Here is a 17,378-nt window from a genome sequence, read left to right as displayed (position 1 = left end):
TTTAAGCACGCAATCAGTTATAATTTATACCAGTTTGAAAACGACCTTCCCAACCCTCAGATTCATCAAAGGATACATGACCAGGGGGGATGCAAAGACTACAGATAAATCGGAATACCTGGAGTTTGTGAGGCAGAGCTACCTCAACAGACTGAAGAATAATCTGCCCAAAACGGTCCTGGATAAAACCACCTGGCTAACCCCTCCACCGGTGATGACGGAGGTAAGACGTTCATCCACCTCACTTTTACTTTAAATGGTTTACAGCTCAGCTGTCATTTTCCTTTGATTTTATGCTCCGAAAAGATAAGTGAAGATCTCCGCACTCAAAATGTACCTCTTTTTAAATGGTAAAATGGTAAATGGTGATATCGCTTTTGTGTCGCAAAGGTGTCTGCGATGCTGCGAATGCTCTACGGCCGGCTGATGGTGAGGAAGTATGTGAGAGGCATCACACCTCAGAGGAAGGCCCAGGTAACACCCTAACTACTTATGATAGTTATCTATTGAACACGACCCACCCAGCATGGACCGTTATTAGGTTTTCACATTTATATTGAATTACCTTTCAGTTTCAACAGAAATCCATCACCAGTGCCATCTTCAAGGGCAAGAAGGACAGTTATCCACAGAGCATCGCTCAACCCTTTGTGGACACCAGGATCAGTGAGTGCAGCTGCTGCGTATATTCCTGCGTGTTGCCATTTTCTTTTGAAGCAAGAATGTCACAAAGTTTTACCTTTTCAGGCGACCAAGACATAAGCGGGAAGGTCCTGCAGATGATTCGGAATGAGCGAATAAAGGTAATTATTAAAGGTGTCCTGTGTAGACCAATTATACAAACCAATATGAGGGAAAAAAACATAAAATAAAACTTGTCATCCTGTTATTCTGCCTCTGCAGTACAGCGTCCCGGTGACAAAGTATAACAGGAATGGTTTCAAACCCAGGCCAAGACAGCTGGTCCTCACACAGACAGCCGCCTATGTGGTCGAAGATGCCAAGATCAAACAGAGAGTGCTGTACACGTCTCTGAAAGGTCAGCATAATACTGCAGAGTGGTGATCTCAGTTGCCATTCTCATGTCGTACTAACAACTGTTGATATTTGGTTGGTTTGCAGGTATTTCCGTCAGTAACTTAGCTGACGGCTTCATCGTGTTCCACATAACATGTGAAGATCCTAAACAGAAGGTATGTAGATACTGTATATCTAAAACATATTTCATATTATTTTTTACCCAGGGACAGTGCACATTAATCAACATATTCAGTTTCCACATCAATGTAAATTTGCCAGAATTAGCTAATGAGCTAGTTATATATCGTATTAGCTTACGCTCTGCTCGTAGTGGAACATATCCCATAGCCAGTCTAATACTGAATACATTTCTTCACATGTACACACCCATCCGCCCGGCCACACCCCCATCCGCTCGTCTACATAAGCGGGGATGTGGTCATACTAACAGCTCCTTCCCTATTTTCACCACCGACAAGTGTCTGTATACACCACTTGAGTTTAGTGCCGAAATAGTTGTTGGAAAGGAGCTATGTGGACATTGTATCTTATTTTTTCTCTCTTTCGCCAATTTTCGAGAAAAGCTAAGTCATATGTCTGCACCTTCGGGGGGTTCGAACGCTCACAACGTCACCCTTCACCAGCGCTTCTCCATTGCCGCGTCCGCCGTGCGTCGTGGGGCTGCTCTGACTCCACGGTCGTGGCAGTCAGATACGCCCGAGCGGCGCCCGGTGGTGAGTCTGCCTCTCCGAGGGGCCGTTGAGCCGCCGTTACCCGTGAGATGGCCTAGTTCCGGCCCTGGTTCCCCCGCCAGTGGATGGTCGGCCGACAGGCCGACAGCTCCTCTGGTGCCTGGGGATTTGCGACGCAGGCTCTTCGCCTCTGCTCGCTCCCATCGTAGGGCGGCGAGCTGCAGGGGCGAACGGCCTGGCTTTGGGGATGTACTGGAGCCGAACGAGAGTGCTCTTGGCCTGTCTCCGTTTTGATGCCCCAATGGATTCGTATCATTCTCCCCCTCGGGGTGTGGCAGGGAGTGTTGCGTCTCCTTGGGGTCCCTTGTTCTCCGTGTTGGGTTAGAACCTCCGACCCTGAGACAAGATGCCCAGCTATCTGCCGCGTCGGATGGTGGCGCCCGACATGGCAGCCTCCCGTACGTGAGGGACGTGAGTGACGTGGAGGGAGGTGCGCAAGGGGAGTTGCGTGCCTTGTTCCCCGAGCTCATGGCGGCCGCCGCAGCCACTAATGGCGTGGCGTTGCCGCAGCCTCTGCCTGCACCTGTTCCTGATGACATGATAGGTAATCTCTGGCAACGTCGTCCTGTGAGAGAGACGTGCGTTGTCTGCCCATTCTTCCCGTCAATGGAGGCCTACGTGAAACAGGGACAGGTAATCTCCCGCATCACTGGCCTTACCCCCGCCACGCGGGTGGCGGGTTTGGTCCAGGGACTAAAGGACGGGGTGCCTCGGCTTGATAGCCAGATGACATCCATTCTTTGTCCCGAAGTGGTGTGGGAGCTCAGCTCCTGTGTTCCACTACGAGCAGAGCGTAAGCTAATACGATATATAACATACGGTTATCCTTTTTTTTTTTTATCCACTTTTTCTCCCATTTTCTATATTTTCCCCCATCCCAATTTCGTATCATCCAATTCAACCCTCCCCTGTCACGAACGCTGTTTCTTGCCTCCCACAAGCCGGCTGCAATGTGGACTAAGTCATACATAGCACGAGTCCCCTCCGGTACTTGAGGTAACAGCAGTCGCATCTTTTCACCTGCGCAGCTTGATCTCTCAGTGGCGAGGAGTAACGTGTGGGAGGCTCACGCTGCCCCCGACACTTCCTGATTCTACTGCGCAGGCGCACCAACCGACCTGTAGGAGTCGCTGTCCACAACGCCCGATCCCCACCCATCAGTTTCCCACCCCCTAATACGGCCAATGTGTATTAGTATGAACGACCAGCTAAACTGAAAGCAATGTGGAGCGCTGGGCTCGAACTGACGAGCCCAGCGTCTCCGCATTCATGGCGAGCGCCTTGCCCACTACGCCACGTAGCCGCCCTAACATACGGTTATCCTATAACCATAGTTATATGAGTATAGCGAACGCTCTGCTCGGACTCACTGAGGACCCCGTGGTCTTCGCCTTCGGTGGTGAAAGACTTGGGAAGGAGCTGTTAGTATGGCCACATCCCCGCTTATGTAGAGGAGCGGATGGGTGTGTACATGTGAAGAAATGTATTCAGTATTAGACTGGCTATGGGATATGTTCCACTACGAGCAGAGCGCTCGCTATACTCATATAACTATGGTTATAGGATAACCGTATGTTTTCATCTGTAGTCCCTGCCTACCATGCATGTCTTCATGGTATGGGAGGAAACCACCTGCAAACATGCAAACTCCACACAGAAAGGCCCCCTGCTGGGGTTCGAACCCAGGACCTTCTTGCTGTGAGGCAGCAGTGCTAACCACTGTGCCGCCCATACAGTCAATATTTGAGCCTGTTAAATGTGTCTTTCTCGTATCTGCTCACAAAGAGAGCTACAATTATAAGCTATAAAAAGCTGTACGCAAACCTGTCTCATGATGACAAAGCAGTTACAGTTCCAAAACAATAAATCTAATTATAAAATTTCAACAGTCAAACTAAATGAATGTGAGCAAAACTGTGAGATTATGTATAAAATAAATCGGCATTGTTGCCCCCTTAAAGGAACACGCCAACATTTTGGGAAATTAGCTTACCGTCTTCTCCAGAGAGAGACAAGAAGATTCCAGTTTCCTCTATCTGGCTGCATGTTAGCCTAGCTTAGCACAATGAATGGAAGCGGTCAGTGCCGGTTAGCCTTCGGAAGAGGTGTTAGTTGGACAATGCCTAGGTTAACCGGCACTGTCCACTTCCATTCATTAAGAATGTTGGTGTGTTCCTTTAACCAATGGTCAGTGGTCGCTGAGGTTATTATCACCCTGTCCACTGGACCATGCTTGTCAAAATATCATATTTTAGCCAGCTAATCAATTTGTTGAAATCAAAACTGGTACAAGAAGTGTCATGTTAAATTACAGAGCTGTGGAGCAAGAATCTATTGACATCAGAAAGAGCAAAAATTGCATTTTCTATTACTAGAAGTAGACAAAGATTTGACAATATCCCAGAAGTAATATTCTACAGCTAATGTCACTCTGAAAACAGTGATCGTCTGTGATGATTTAACTGTGTAATTACAAAAACGAATAAGACATTACAAATGTTGTCAATTCAAAGCCCATTCATACAATATAAGAAATATAATGGTCTATAAAAAGCCACATTTTATTAGTGTAATTAATGTGTATTTCTGCCCTACTATTTGATTTAATTCTATTCCATGGTTTGTTTCAGGGTGACTTAGTAATGGAGTGTGACCACCTCTTTGAGTTCCTGACCAAACTCAGTGTGGTTGCTAACAAACAGAATGCCATCAAAGTGGTTCAAGGCAGGTGAGTCTGAGCAGGATCTCATCTCTAAACTGCAGCATTCTGGGGGTTTGATTTAGCAAGGAGAAGCACCAATCTTCACATTTTGTATTGGTTTTCAGCATCAAGATTGAAATCCAGGCAGGAAAGGAGAGTGCTGTGGACTTCACTTCTGGCCAGGAACCCATGGCGTACAAGGCCAAGAATGGACACCTCATGGTGGTGAGTGACATCCTACTATCAGTGAGGATTGTTGTATTAAAGGGATACTTCTATCTGTGAGGATTGGTGTATTAAAGGGATATTTCTATCAGTGAGGATTGGTGTATTAAAGGGATCATTAAGCGCTATATGAATTAAATGAATTATTATTATTATATTTCTATTGGTGTATTAAAGGGATACAGTACCTATATTGGTAAGGATTGGATTAAAAAAGATACTTCTATCTGTGTATTAAAGGGATACCTCCATCTGTAAGGATTGTATTAAAAAGATACTTCTATCTGTGAGGATTGGTGTATTAAAAGGATACTTTGATATTTAGAATGTTAGTCCTAATTTTAGTATGTGGGGGAAAAGTTTCTAAATTTGTCCTTCAGTTTTCTTAAAATTTAACATTTTCAGCATTCCTCATTGAGACCTTGGGACACAGATAGCTGAAAGCAGGAACTGAAGGATATATGGAAACATTTCTCTCTACTGTGACAAGTTTCTGGTGGAGAGTCTGGGTGCAGGGCAAGGCAAACAGATTGCATGAAATGGTCTTTGTCACTGCAGGTGTCCACTCGGGCGAGGACACGGTGAACTGCGCAGGGTCCGAGCACTGACACACAAGACGCCCCTGCATATTTCATCAGGAAGAGACCCCTGACGGGAGGACGGACACGCTCACAGGACCTGCTGAGCACACACATCAGCACCTTTTCTTTGCCTTAAAGGGGCACTTCACCAAAGAACAATGCTAATGTATACATAATCTCACACACATCCAAAAACTCAGTTTTGCACACGTTCACTTAGTTTGACAAGTTATTGAGGGTAAATGAGTTCGAATGAGAATGAGTTCATTACAGCTCAATCAAATTTTACGATAGCAGTCTCTATAAGACAAGGTGTTTTCATCTACATCATTTCATGGGAGCTGTAACATCACTGGTGGCCATATTTTAACACCATTAACTAAATTAATGTGTCAAACCGTTTTGTTTTTGGGTGCACGTGAGATTTATGTGCAAAATAAATCAGCATTGTTTTTCCCCATTAAAGTGATAATGTAAATGTAAAGGAACCTTGTATTGCACACACGATAACGTATATCTGTTGGTCACAATTTACTGTACTTTCCCAACACAAATGATCCAGTGAGATGCCAGTTTTCAAAGTTTGCTTAATTCGTTACGGAGGAAAGTGGTTATGTACTGTTGTATAGGCTGGTTTCAGGTTCTGGTTCCTCAGAGTTGCTGAAGTTGGAATAAATGATTGCAGTGGGACTGAAAAGAGGGCCAGAAGGTAAAACACCACGAATAAAACTCATAACCGTTGTAATATTCTATTTTAGCATTGAGACAATCATTGCACAGTTCTCAAAATTCAAATCTCATATGTGAAAGAGATAAAGTATTTAACCATATTATTCATGAACACTATCAGACATCTCTGGGATGATTTATTGATTTCACAACAATGAAGCCATATGTATCATAATTTTATACTTGGGACTGCTATGGAGAAAATTAGCAAATAAAGAAAACGGCAAAAGCTAAAAGAAAATTCTTTGTAGAAATTTATTTGTGATAAAGCATGTATAAATATCTGTAAAACATTTTATGTTCACATCTGTACAACAGACCTTTTCTACAAGTACTGTGATTGTTTAAAAGAGACATATTTAAGCCTATTGTGTGCAAACAGTACATTCTTTTGATGAATGCTATGATGAAGGACAGGTCTAATTTCTCTCCGGTTAAAAAGCTTGTACGAGGAAGGGCTCTCTACCTGCGGTGGGGGTCTCTGGTTACAGCCATTCAATTCAAACGCAGCATCCATCATTCAATCCGCCCAGTACACTTAACACCTCGGGTCATAGCTCAAGTTCCCTCCTTTCAAAACGATCACTTTCATGGAATGAAACATGGGATTTACAGTAAACCTCATCATAAAATGGTCGCTGTGGAGGAGCTACTGAACTGTTGTCATAATGTGTCATAAAGAGAAAATAAAGTTTAATTTCTAATAGCTTTAGACTTTCAACACCGGCATCTTATAGGAATGAAACACTGCCACCTTGCGGACACATCTTGTATAACACCCGTTTCACTCTGTTGACTTGAACCTCCCAAAACACTTGCAATAAAAACAACCTAAATTCATGAACAAAACGTTGAGCAATATAGCTTTTTGCTCTTCTGACCATTATGTAATGAGGACCACAAACAAATGCGATACTAAACAACACAATTACAATTCTTACGTTTGTCATTTGCTATGTCACATTCACTCACAGTAGAAAACATGGTCTCCTGCGGTGCCAAAAGTCACCATCCATGGACATCGACCTCTGAGCGTCTGTGTACTAACAAAGAACAGTGACAGAAATAGTCATCATGACTGACGTACAAAGAACAAAACACTAAGGCCTAGGAGGGCCCTACACAAAACACATCCGTTGACAGGCAACAAACACTTGCAAAGAAAATCACTTCACCACTTCAAGCTAAGGTATGACCCTATTCCCCACAGCATTAGACTCCTGGAGAGTAAGGTGAAGAGTGGAAGTGGGGGGGGGAGAGGGAAAGAGAGGTGCTGGGTGTTGTAAGGCACAAGCGTGGTCCAAAGACTGTCCAGGGTCAGGAGACACGGGCCCGGTGGGCAAGGCCGGCTCTCGGGTTGGGAGGAGGTGGCTCACTGGTGGTGGTGTGTGCGGTCGTCGGGTCGCTTGACATGAATCCTACGAACCCTCTCGATGCGCTCCCTCTCCTCGTCCTCGTCCAGGTGGTGGGAGCGTCCTGCGGCGCCCCCTGTGGCCTCCAGCAGGGCGTTGTCTGGACCCCTGCCGTCCTGAGACTCATACAGGAGAATGTTGAGGGTTTCCTCATAGATTCTGGCCTCAGGAAACTCCACCTGGGGGAGAGAGAGAGGCACAGAGGTTAGTGAAATATTAAACTGATAAGACATAGTATATGGTGACATTTTAATCAGCTCATTACAAATGGATATTCTAACATCCCTCATCGTGGTCATAATGGTGGTGACGTTGTTTTACCTTTGTCTGCTTCTTCTCTGTGGCGTAAACGATGGAGGTACAGCATACTTCGGCGATCTTGCGGCCCTGGCCGTAGAACGACCAGCAGCAGATCTCGTCTCCGATCACATCTTTGATGAAGAGCACGCGCCCGTTGAACCGTAGAGACAGCTTGTCAAACAGCTCAATATTCTTCAGCATATTGTCGTCAGAATTGCTGCACAGAGAGAACATCGCTGTAAAATAGCACAGTATGGCCACTTACCTTGGTAGTTAGTAGGGATGCCCCGATCACGTTTTTTGCCACCGATACCGATCACCGATCGTCGTGAGCCATATCGGCCGATACCGATCCGATACCGATTGTTAAGAAATTAAAATTTATTTTATATAACGTTTTTTTTTTTTTTTTTTATAAAATATATATATTATATAATTAGACTTGTACTTGTATTATCTGCGAGACATCGCCACCACGCAACAAGTCAAAATGCTCGCTATCTGCAAACAGCTCCACTGTCTGTGTGTACTCTAGTAGCCTCCAGCTCCAAAAAGGATTCTCTGGCGCTGCAGCGGGACCTTATTGGTAACGTTACTGTGCTTTGGTCATTTCACATTCAGCAAGCCCTCAGCTCGAATACGCATTAAATCAATGTTATAAGACATTGATATCAAGAACTATCTGTAGCTACTGCTAGCCGGCTAGATGACGTTAAGACAGAACTTTAGTTCAATGGGACATTTCGTTTTGAACAGTAAACTAACGTCAGCTAACGCAAGCTAACGCAAGCTAACGGAGGTATGAACATGGACTACTAGACTTTCTGGATCATTTGTTGATATCAGGAGCTATCGGTAGCTAGCCGGCTAAATACCGTTAGACAATGCCTACTAAACGTGAATAGTTGACTGGGTAATTTTGTTTAAACAGTAACGATAGCTAGGTAGCTAACGTTAGCGCAGGTCGAATGCACTACAGACTCGAGCAGAGGAGCCGCCTCTCAGTCCTCTTTGTTTACAAACTCTACACGGGGGCGGGCGGGGCTAGGGAGGAGGAGCAGCGGCAGTTTGCAGGTTGTGTGTGTCTGAGACAGACAGCGAGTGAGAGCTTCGCTTGATCGGTTTCCGCGATCGGCGAATATGACTCATTATTGGAATTCACAGATTGCATATTTATACCGAGTATCGGCCGATAACGATCGGTGGCCGATCGATCGGGGCATCCCTAGTAGTTAGTAGTACACACATCTTTATGTTCAGACATTATTTCACATGCTGATTATAGTACATTAAAAAGTCTCACCTGGTGTATGAGTATTTGTTGTTGCTTCTGTTATACAGAAGTTTGACAGTAGGCTATGAAAAAAACACAAGGATGACTTTGTAGCCTGTGATGATGGCATAGGCACGTTTAAGCAGATGCTGATCACCGATATGTTATTATGTCCAGGTGTAAAGAGGTGGTACCTTATTAGAGGTCGCAATGAGCCTCTGCTCTTCCTTCGATGATGTCACCAGAGGCACTTTACAAAATGGCTCGTAAGTGTCTTTGTTCTAAAGAACAGAAGAAGAATTTGGAGTCGGACACAATTAATCAATCAAGCGCTGCGCTCTTTTCTTGATCCTCCAATCACAACTGTTGCTTCGAGCCATTTTGTAGGATCAAGAAAAGAGGGCAGGGTGAAAGACACACAAAAAGACAACTTCTGTGTCATTGATTTCTACTGAGTAGCAGTGCCACCTGGTGGAAGACAGTGCCAAATATAGCTCCATAGAGGTATTATACAAAAACTAGAGCATGCTATTACAGGTATACAACGGGACTAGTGATGCACCGATGTGAAAATTGTGGCCGATACCGATAACCGATATTAATATTGCTGTTCTGGCCGATACCGATATTTACCGATGTCGATATCTCTGTATAGAAAACACTTTTTTATGATAATCAATTAAAGAGCTATTTCCCAAAACGCATAATTTTTTTTACTTTTGTAACTTATTTTCAGAAATGACTGATATTTTGAAACTATTTAAGGCCAAAACATGTAAAAATTTTAAAAAAAATATACAAACAAAAAAATTTTAAATGTTTTTTTTTTTTTTTTTTTTTTTTTTTTTTTTAATATCGGCCCTATCTTGATATCGGACCGATACCGATGTGTAAAAAAACGGCCATATCGGCCGATATTATATCGGCGGCCGATATATCGTGCATCACTAAACGGGACCAATGATGGCCGACCACAGCAAAAGATCCATGAACATGTGTAGCGCCACTGTAATTTCGCCATGTGCGCATTGAATAAATTGAAGCCAGCTTATGGGTCCCAGAAATGGAAACTAGTGTTTTTTTTCTTATAATAAAAACACAAGATACTTGTGCCCTAGTGATAAGAATAAGTGCTCAATGAATGGTGCAGGAGGAAATGGTTCAAATGTGAGCTCCTGGTATTGACATAATATGTCATGCTGATATGTTAAGTCAAATTACTGTCAAATTCAAGTCAAATTCTGACTCCGATTCTAATTCTGATGTGCACCTGGCGCCAGCAATGTGGGCCCCCGCGCCTGATTGATTAATAACAGATTGCAGAATGGGTACAATACAGCTCAATACTACACACAATTGTTAAGGGGATGCAGACCAGAGAAAGACTTGTCTTGTTTACATCAGGGTCCCCCATAGGCGGGGTAACTGTACATTGGAGGGGGTTGGGTTAGGACATTTACAGGGGCCAGTATCGAATTGCAGTCTCCCGTAGGTGCTATTTGAGAGTGGTTTTGAAAGTGGGTAGTGATTCACATTCCTTTACAGCTGTGGGTAGGGCGTTCCACATTGATGTAGGGCTGGACGGTATGGTCTAAAATGTATATCACGGTATAATTTGAAGCATAGACGGTAACGGTATATATCACGGTATATTAACTTATCTTAAAATGTCTATAAATGCTTCTGAAGGGGTAAAACACTGGTATGGCAGCTGTTATTCTGTTACAGCTGCTTAGCTATACTATAGCTAATGTCCATCAATATCTTCCTTTTTAATTAAATAGGTTCAAGAATCGAATCAGGATTGTTAGCAGAGAGAGGGAGAGAGTGAGAGGGAGGAGGCTGCTAGTGAAGCCAGCTAACGTTAGCTTGCTGAGGCTACTAGTACATCGACATGCTGCTAGTGGAGCCAGCTAACGTTAGCTTGCTGAGGCTAATAGTACATCGACATGCTGCTAGTGGAGCCAGCTAACGTTAGCTTGCTGAGGCTACTAGCACATCGACATGCTGCTAGTGGAGCCAGCTAACGTTAGCTTGCTGAGGCTACTAGTACATTGATGCTGCTAGTGGAGCCAGCTAACGTTAGCTTGCTGAGGCTACTAGTACATCGACATGCTGCTAGTGGAGCCAGCTAACGTTAGCTTGCTGAGGCTACTAGTACATCGATGCTGCTAGTGGAGCCAGCTAACGTTAGCTTGCTGAGGCTACTAGTACATCGACATGCTGCTAGTGGAGCCAGCTAACGTTAGCTTGCTGAGGCTACTAGTACATCGACATGCTGCTAGTGGAGCCAGCTAACGTGAGGCTACTAGTACATCGACATGCTGCTAGTGGAGCCAGCTAACGTTAGCTTGCTGAGGCTACTAGTACATCGATGCTGAGGCTACTAGTACATCGATGCTGCTAGTGGAGCCAGCTAACGTTAGCTTGCTGAGGCTACTAGTACATCGATGCTACTAGTGGAGCCAGCTAACGTTAGCTTGCTGAGGCTACTAGTACATCGATGCTGCTAGTGGAGCCAGCTAACGTTAGCTTGCTGAGGCTACTAGTACATCGATGCTGCTAGTGGAGCCAGCTAACGTTAGCTTGCTGAGGCTACTAGTACATCGACATGCTGCTAGTGGAGCCAGCTAATGTTAGCTTGCTGAGGCTACTAGTACATCGATGCTGCTAGTGGAGCCAGCTAACGTTAGCTTGCTGAGGCTACTAGTACATCGACAGTTAACATTACATAAGGTTTTAGCGCAATGTGGGCATTCCAGAATAGCGAGGATGCAAAGCATGTTAGACCATTGGACTCGTCGCAGAGTTTACATTACACATAGAAACTGCGCGACTCGCGAGAGAAGTTGTCACACAGCCTTCAAACGCAGGGCGGAAGAGCTAGTTTGCTTCTGTGTTTATTATGAAATGACAATTGCGTGTTGACACGCCCACTGCGCGAAGCCTCTGTGCTCCTAAATAACTTTCCAGTTCTATTATCTATGATTATTACAAGGCGTTTTCACATTCGCCGAAATGCTTGCTTGTGATTGGTCAATAGCGCTCGTCAGAGGTCCGATATTACTCGATAACGGACCTCTGTGGAACAATAATGACCGCTGTGTGCAGCTGTTCGCAATCAAGGCCACTGACACACTGCATCAGTGCAGCCAATCAGACACACCTGCTGGCTGCACTGACAGCGGAGTGTGTGTGACGATGACAGCGGAGCCAGAACAGAACTGCGTCTGCATTTGATCTCGTCTTGTCGATGTAAAATGAATTAGGTATATTGTTAGTAAGTTAGCCATGTAATAAGCGGGATAATGTATAGCTATACTCGATCATTGTCGCAAAATAATTGACCTTCACTGACATTTAAAACACCTCAGCGCTGCGCCTCTGTATTTTAAACTCTGTCTGTCAATTATTTTGCGACAATGACCTCGTAGCTATACATTAGCCATTACCTAATTCTATCTATTTTTAGGGGCAAATGCGAGTGAAATAGTCGCGCTGTGGTTACATGACGTCATTGCTATTTTAGAGCTGCTCTACCGGTTACAAGGTATAGTCAAAATCCATACCGTAGAGCAAATTCATACCGTTTTTACCGTCCACCCCTACATTGATGTGGCATAATTGCGAAACGTGTTTAGTCCCTTGTTTGAGCCGAATCTGGGTTTAACATGAATTGTGGAGCTCCCTTGTGGTCGTGGTATTCACGGACCTTTGGGAAGTATTTTGACATGTACATGGGACCTTAGGCCATGGTTACACTGGGGAAAAACAGCAACGTTGTATTTTCGAATGATTACGTTTGCATGTCCAAGTTAAAAGGAAACGCCGTTTTGGCAGGAACACGCGTTTTCCTAGCGGCAACGCTGAAAGGGTGTTTTCGTTTTGGAAACTCGTCGACAACAGTGCCATGTAATTTGCGCGAGCCGGATACGGAGCCGTTCTTACCCAACGCCCATGCGCAGTAGTAAACACTGACGCCAAATTCTCCCCTGGCTGGACCTATACAGGATATCAGCTGCGTCCTCCTCAGATTGCCTGTAGCTGCGGCTAACTAAGATCATGTGTTGTCAAGTTATTGTTAAAAGGAACCCAGTCCAAACTACAACAGTCTGCATCCCTTTAACAATTGTTTGTATTGAGCCGTATTGTACACATTCTGCAATCTGTTAAATAACGTTTTCATCCATTCATTACTAGGTTAATGTACGATAGCCACAATGCTATACTGTTATAATGGCATATCCAAATCACGTTAGCACGTAAGCTAACTAAATCTGCAATCTTTTTGTGAGACTAAACTCCGCTCTTGGTGGTCAATTGTGTTGATGTTAGTTTTGTTTCATCAACAAATCATCAACAAATGAGGCAGAACACACAGTGAATGTATCAGTTTGTTTATTGCACTTTGTTTCTTTAAATAAATGCTATGTTGCTAAATGGCTCATGCGAGGTATTTAAAGATGGTGGCTTTCTGAGATTTTGAGCAGGATGTGGAGTGACTCGTTCAACCTTTCTGATTGGTTGAAAATGGCCTTCATGTTTGAACTACATCGCCACCTACTGCTTTGGCATTGTACTACATGTATATACATCACTCGGTGGTCACGAGACACAACGACGTCTAACTTAACTCTAACTTGCCTGCCAATACGCAGCATTCTGAAAAGCTAAATGAAACGAATCGTTCTGGCCCTAATGTAACCGCAGCCTTAGTCGTGTAGTGCAGTGGTTCTCAAACTTTTTACACCAAGTACCACCTGAGGACGTAGCTGGCTCTCCAAGTACCACCATATGACCGGCGTTAAAATACAGTCTATTCAGCTATGCACAGTTCACGCAGGAGGGAAATGTTTTCCTAATACCATTATTTATTGTTAACTTTTGTCAGACACAGCCACAATGTACAAAGGGATAGCACTAGAACTAGCAAACGCTTCCACACAACTCATACAATGCAAGGGGCATTGAGAACATAATAACTAACATTCTCACATAGCAAGTGAGAAAATTAAGAACAACTGTATTTCAGCAAATGTACTTAATTCTCTCCATCTCTCTCTCTCACACACAGCAAGCAATTGTCCGTCATTCTCTCTCACACACACACACACAATTATTTTGTTACAAAAACTTAATTTCCTTAATTTCCAAATAAATATAATTTGAATCAGAAAATTCACAATCAGTCAACAACTTATAATACATCCAACCTACGATGGTGTGTTAAAAGCCTACGACGACGCGCGAGCAGCTAAAGCTGCTATGAATCCAAAGCCAGCTACAAAGGAACCCGCGGCGCTTGTACCTATTGACGAGGCGTTTGCTAAATTAAAGAAGTTTGACAGAAATGACCCAAGGGCTCAAGCCGCTAGCTTTTAAGCAGTGCTTGGTGGTGCAAATTAACCTGGCTACTACGGAGCAATAAGCTTTAGCTGCTCGCGCGTCATCGTAGGCTTTTCACACACCATCGTAGCGGTGGTGATGTTGCAGGTGACTTGTTACAGTAGGTTGGCTGTATTATAAGTTGTTGCCCTTTTCCCTCCTTGTGGAACTTCTGCATTGCATTCGTTACAAATAGCAAGCAAACTTTTTTTCCTCTGAAACTATTCCCACACTACTGACGCCATCTTTGTTTACATCCGCGCTGCTTCAGAAATTTACGTGGCTACGTCACAGCCAAGAAAGAGAGCGCTGGATTTGTGTAAAACGCCCTCTTCCTAAACCACACGCTATCAGTCATACCACTGTACTGGCAAAACGGGAGGAGCCTACAGTAAAAACAAACGCCCTTCATCCCAATTCACCCACACCGCATTTTTTTTTTTACCAAAAAATATATTATATTATCGGAGCTATCAATAACGTTATCGGGTTTATCGGGATGACGTCATAATTGCTGATATCGGCCCGATAATTAACGGCCGATAATTATCGTGCATCCCTAGAAGCCGTCAGTCTTGCTGAGTTTGTTATTTGAACCGAAGAGAATGGACTCCGTTTTACCCAGGTGTAATGATAGTTTGTTATCAGCAAGCCAGGTGCAGATTCTGCCTAGTTCAGAGCTGAGGGTTTTTTCAACCTGTAACTTGTTCTCATCAGAGACCAGCAGGGCTGAGTCGTCCGTGAACAGGAACAAGTTGCAGTCACAAGCTGACGACATGTCATTTGCATAAATTAGGAACAGTAGCGGTCCTAGTATGTTTCCTTGTGGAACACCACAGCTCACTGGGAGGGGGGGGGGGTAGGGTACCGTTTACCTCCACCATCTGTTCTCTCCCCTCCAGGTAGGATTGCATCCAGCTCACTGATAAGCTATCAAAACCAATTGCTTTTAGCTTGTCAATCAGAATGGAGTGATTGACAGTGTCTAAGGCCTTTTGTAGGTCCAGCATGACCATGCCGCAGTATCTGCCCACGTCCACCGCTTGTTTGATGTGGTCGTTCAAATAGAGAAGGCATGCGTCAGTGGAGTGGGATGTTCTGAAGCCAGATTGGAATTTGTAGATTAGATTTGTTTCCGCAAGGTACTTTTCGACCTGTTCGTAGACTATTTTTCGAGATGGAGGTAAGAATAGAAACAGGGCGGTAGTTGCCTGGGTCTAATTTGCTGCCCTTTTTGTGCAGGGGGGTTACTCTCGCAATTTTGAAGTCTTTGGGTATGTGTCCCTGTTTTATGGAGAGGTTTATTATGTGTGTGATGACTGGGGTGATGGCGGCTGCTGAGTCTGAGGTATTTGGATGGGATATTGTCATGGCTTGCGCTGCCCAAGGTCGGGTGCCACACAGTGGGTGATGAAAAAACCAACCCCCACCCCACACAGCAAGGAGCCCAGAGTCCCCCAGAGAGAGAGACACATGGATTGTAGTTCATCAGCATGTGCATTCCTCCATTTCCAGGACCCAGAAGCTGGCTTCAATGTAATCGACATGCATGGACAGAGGCTCAAAGGTCACTTTCAACAACAAAGTTGTTGCAATAAAGAAGATGGCCCGGCTACTGTACCTGTAAGGCAGCTGTACACTCATCAGCCAGGCCTTGGACCAGGTAGTACTTGGCCTCGGCTAGCAACTCCTCCGTCTCTCGTCGGCTGTCTGGGAGTGGGACTGCCCCGTCCCTGAGGTAGTTCAGAATTGTCCCAAAGTGTTTCCCACATCGGTCAATCAGGATCCAGCCTGGGTATGAAAAAGTGGAGGTTCAATTAATGACAGATTTGAGACGGCAAAGGCAGGACATCCCATCAAATCTGTACAGCTGTAAAATAAATACACCGGCACATACCTTCACTGTCTGTGAGGACCTCCATCCTACCACTGAACATGGCCTTGAGCATGGTGTCCTGTTTGGTCAATGTCTGCATTGTAGTGTAATAGAGCGCCCCGCCTACGTTCAGTTTCACATACTTGGAACTGGGGCTGGAGCCCTTGAACGAGGTGGTCCGGGTTGTAGCTGCCGGCATGGCCGAGCTCACAACACTCTCTCCTGACATCTCTTCCTGGGGAAGTTAGAAGTATGCATACACCAGGATGAGATCAAGCAGAGACGACAACAACCAGCCCATAACCAAGTTAAACCAACGCTGCTACTCACTCTAGAGAACTATGCAACTAGACTGCTGACGGCTACCATTAACAATGTTAACGTTGATTGCTGCTGTCTTTCTAATCTACTACTCCCGATTAAGCATTTGATCTCAAACCCCTCACAGAATGTCGGCAAATGATGTTAGTCTTCTTGACACGGCTAGCTAGCTAACTTAAGTTAGCATGCATCCGTCTAATGATAGCTAGCAAATAGCAGAAGTACAGCAAAGGATATCAAAATATTTTTAGGAAACCTAACACTACAACTGTATCTGTTCTCATATAGTTAGGTTATCCTTCGTAATAATTTACCATGATTTCAAATAAGTTAGCGTTAGATATATGCATATTATTTACCATAGAACCCCCAACAGACTTCTGAATTTTTGCTTGTTAGCCAGCTAACACCCACTTCCTGCCCCAAACTGCAGTGCGTACTTCTAAACATGACGTCTATTTTCCTGTGTGCCTATCAAATAGGTTAGAGCCCCTATTTAAAGGTACAGTTCGGTCATCGATTCGCGACACACGATAACTCTTTGATGATGGAGATATGATTATATCACATGAGGGCATCTCCTCTAAAACAATAGGAGATCAATTCCATAATGCAAACCAGTGGGGTAGTAGGGCCTAAGATGCTGTGTACCCCCACTCCACATAATTTCTGACTGCTTTCCAAATTATTACTGAACGCGGCTTTAATTGTCAATTTGTCGGGAGCCCACTTCCGCCATTGAGGGAGCAACACATCATATCCCCCTCATAAGAAGTTTCCCCCAACACCATTTCCGTGCGGAT

General features: G+C 44.4%; 2 protein-coding genes across 2 annotated transcripts in view; one reads left to right on the top strand and one right to left on the bottom strand.

Annotated features, from left to right (window-relative positions):
- Positions 1 to 5,283, top strand: part of myo1ha (myosin IHa) — a gene marked incomplete at its 3' end in the record, with an annotated part of 35,779 nt that extends 30,496 nt beyond the window's left edge. The window contains exons 23-31 of the mRNA XM_084323312.1: positions 61 to 223; positions 391 to 474; positions 573 to 666; positions 748 to 803; positions 904 to 1,039; positions 1,123 to 1,193; positions 4,403 to 4,500; positions 4,599 to 4,698; positions 5,257 to 5,283. Of these exons, the coding sequence (XP_084179438.1) occupies positions 61 to 223; positions 391 to 474; positions 573 to 666; positions 748 to 803; positions 904 to 1,039; positions 1,123 to 1,193; positions 4,403 to 4,500; positions 4,599 to 4,698; positions 5,257 to 5,283 (829 nt within the window). The remainder of the gene's footprint in view (positions 1 to 60; positions 224 to 390; positions 475 to 572; positions 667 to 747; positions 804 to 903; positions 1,040 to 1,122; positions 1,194 to 4,402; positions 4,501 to 4,598; positions 4,699 to 5,256) is intronic.
- Positions 5,284 to 6,161: 878 nt separating this feature from the next.
- kctd10 (potassium channel tetramerization domain containing 10) lies at positions 6,162 to 17,015 on the bottom strand. Its single transcript, XM_084323424.1, has 7 exons — positions 16,935 to 17,015; positions 16,276 to 16,489; positions 16,000 to 16,169; positions 9,188 to 9,274; positions 9,024 to 9,076; positions 7,742 to 7,937; positions 6,162 to 7,599 (listed from the first exon to the last, which is right to left on the bottom strand). The coding sequence occupies exons 1-7, from the start codon at positions 16,935 to 16,937 to the stop codon at positions 7,381 to 7,383; spliced, it is 942 nt and encodes a 313-aa protein (XP_084179550.1). The 5' UTR covers positions 16,938 to 17,015; the 3' UTR covers positions 6,162 to 7,380.
- Positions 17,016 to 17,378: the final 363 nt, after the last annotated feature.

Source organism: Notolepis coatsorum, assembly GCF_963971535.1.
Source record: "Notolepis coatsorum genome assembly, chromosome: 10".
Classification (NCBI taxonomy): Eukaryota; Metazoa; Chordata; class Actinopteri; order Aulopiformes; family Paralepididae; genus Notolepis; species Notolepis coatsorum.
The sequence above is the reverse complement of the archived record's forward strand: the minus strand, read 5'-3'. Positions and strand labels throughout refer to the sequence as shown.

What these genes read in the sequence shown, in the direction of transcription:
- kctd10 (XM_084323424.1), bottom strand. An exon ending in TCATTGCGACCTCTAATAAG is followed by an intron (nt 9,077 to 9,187) that starts GTACCACCTCTT and finishes TTTTTTTCATAG; the next exon opens with CCTACTGTCAAACTTCTGTA. An exon ending in CAGAGAAGAAGCAGACAAAG is followed by an intron (nt 7,600 to 7,741) that starts GTAAAACAACGT and finishes TCTCTCCCCCAG; the next exon opens with GTGGAGTTTCCTGAGGCCAG.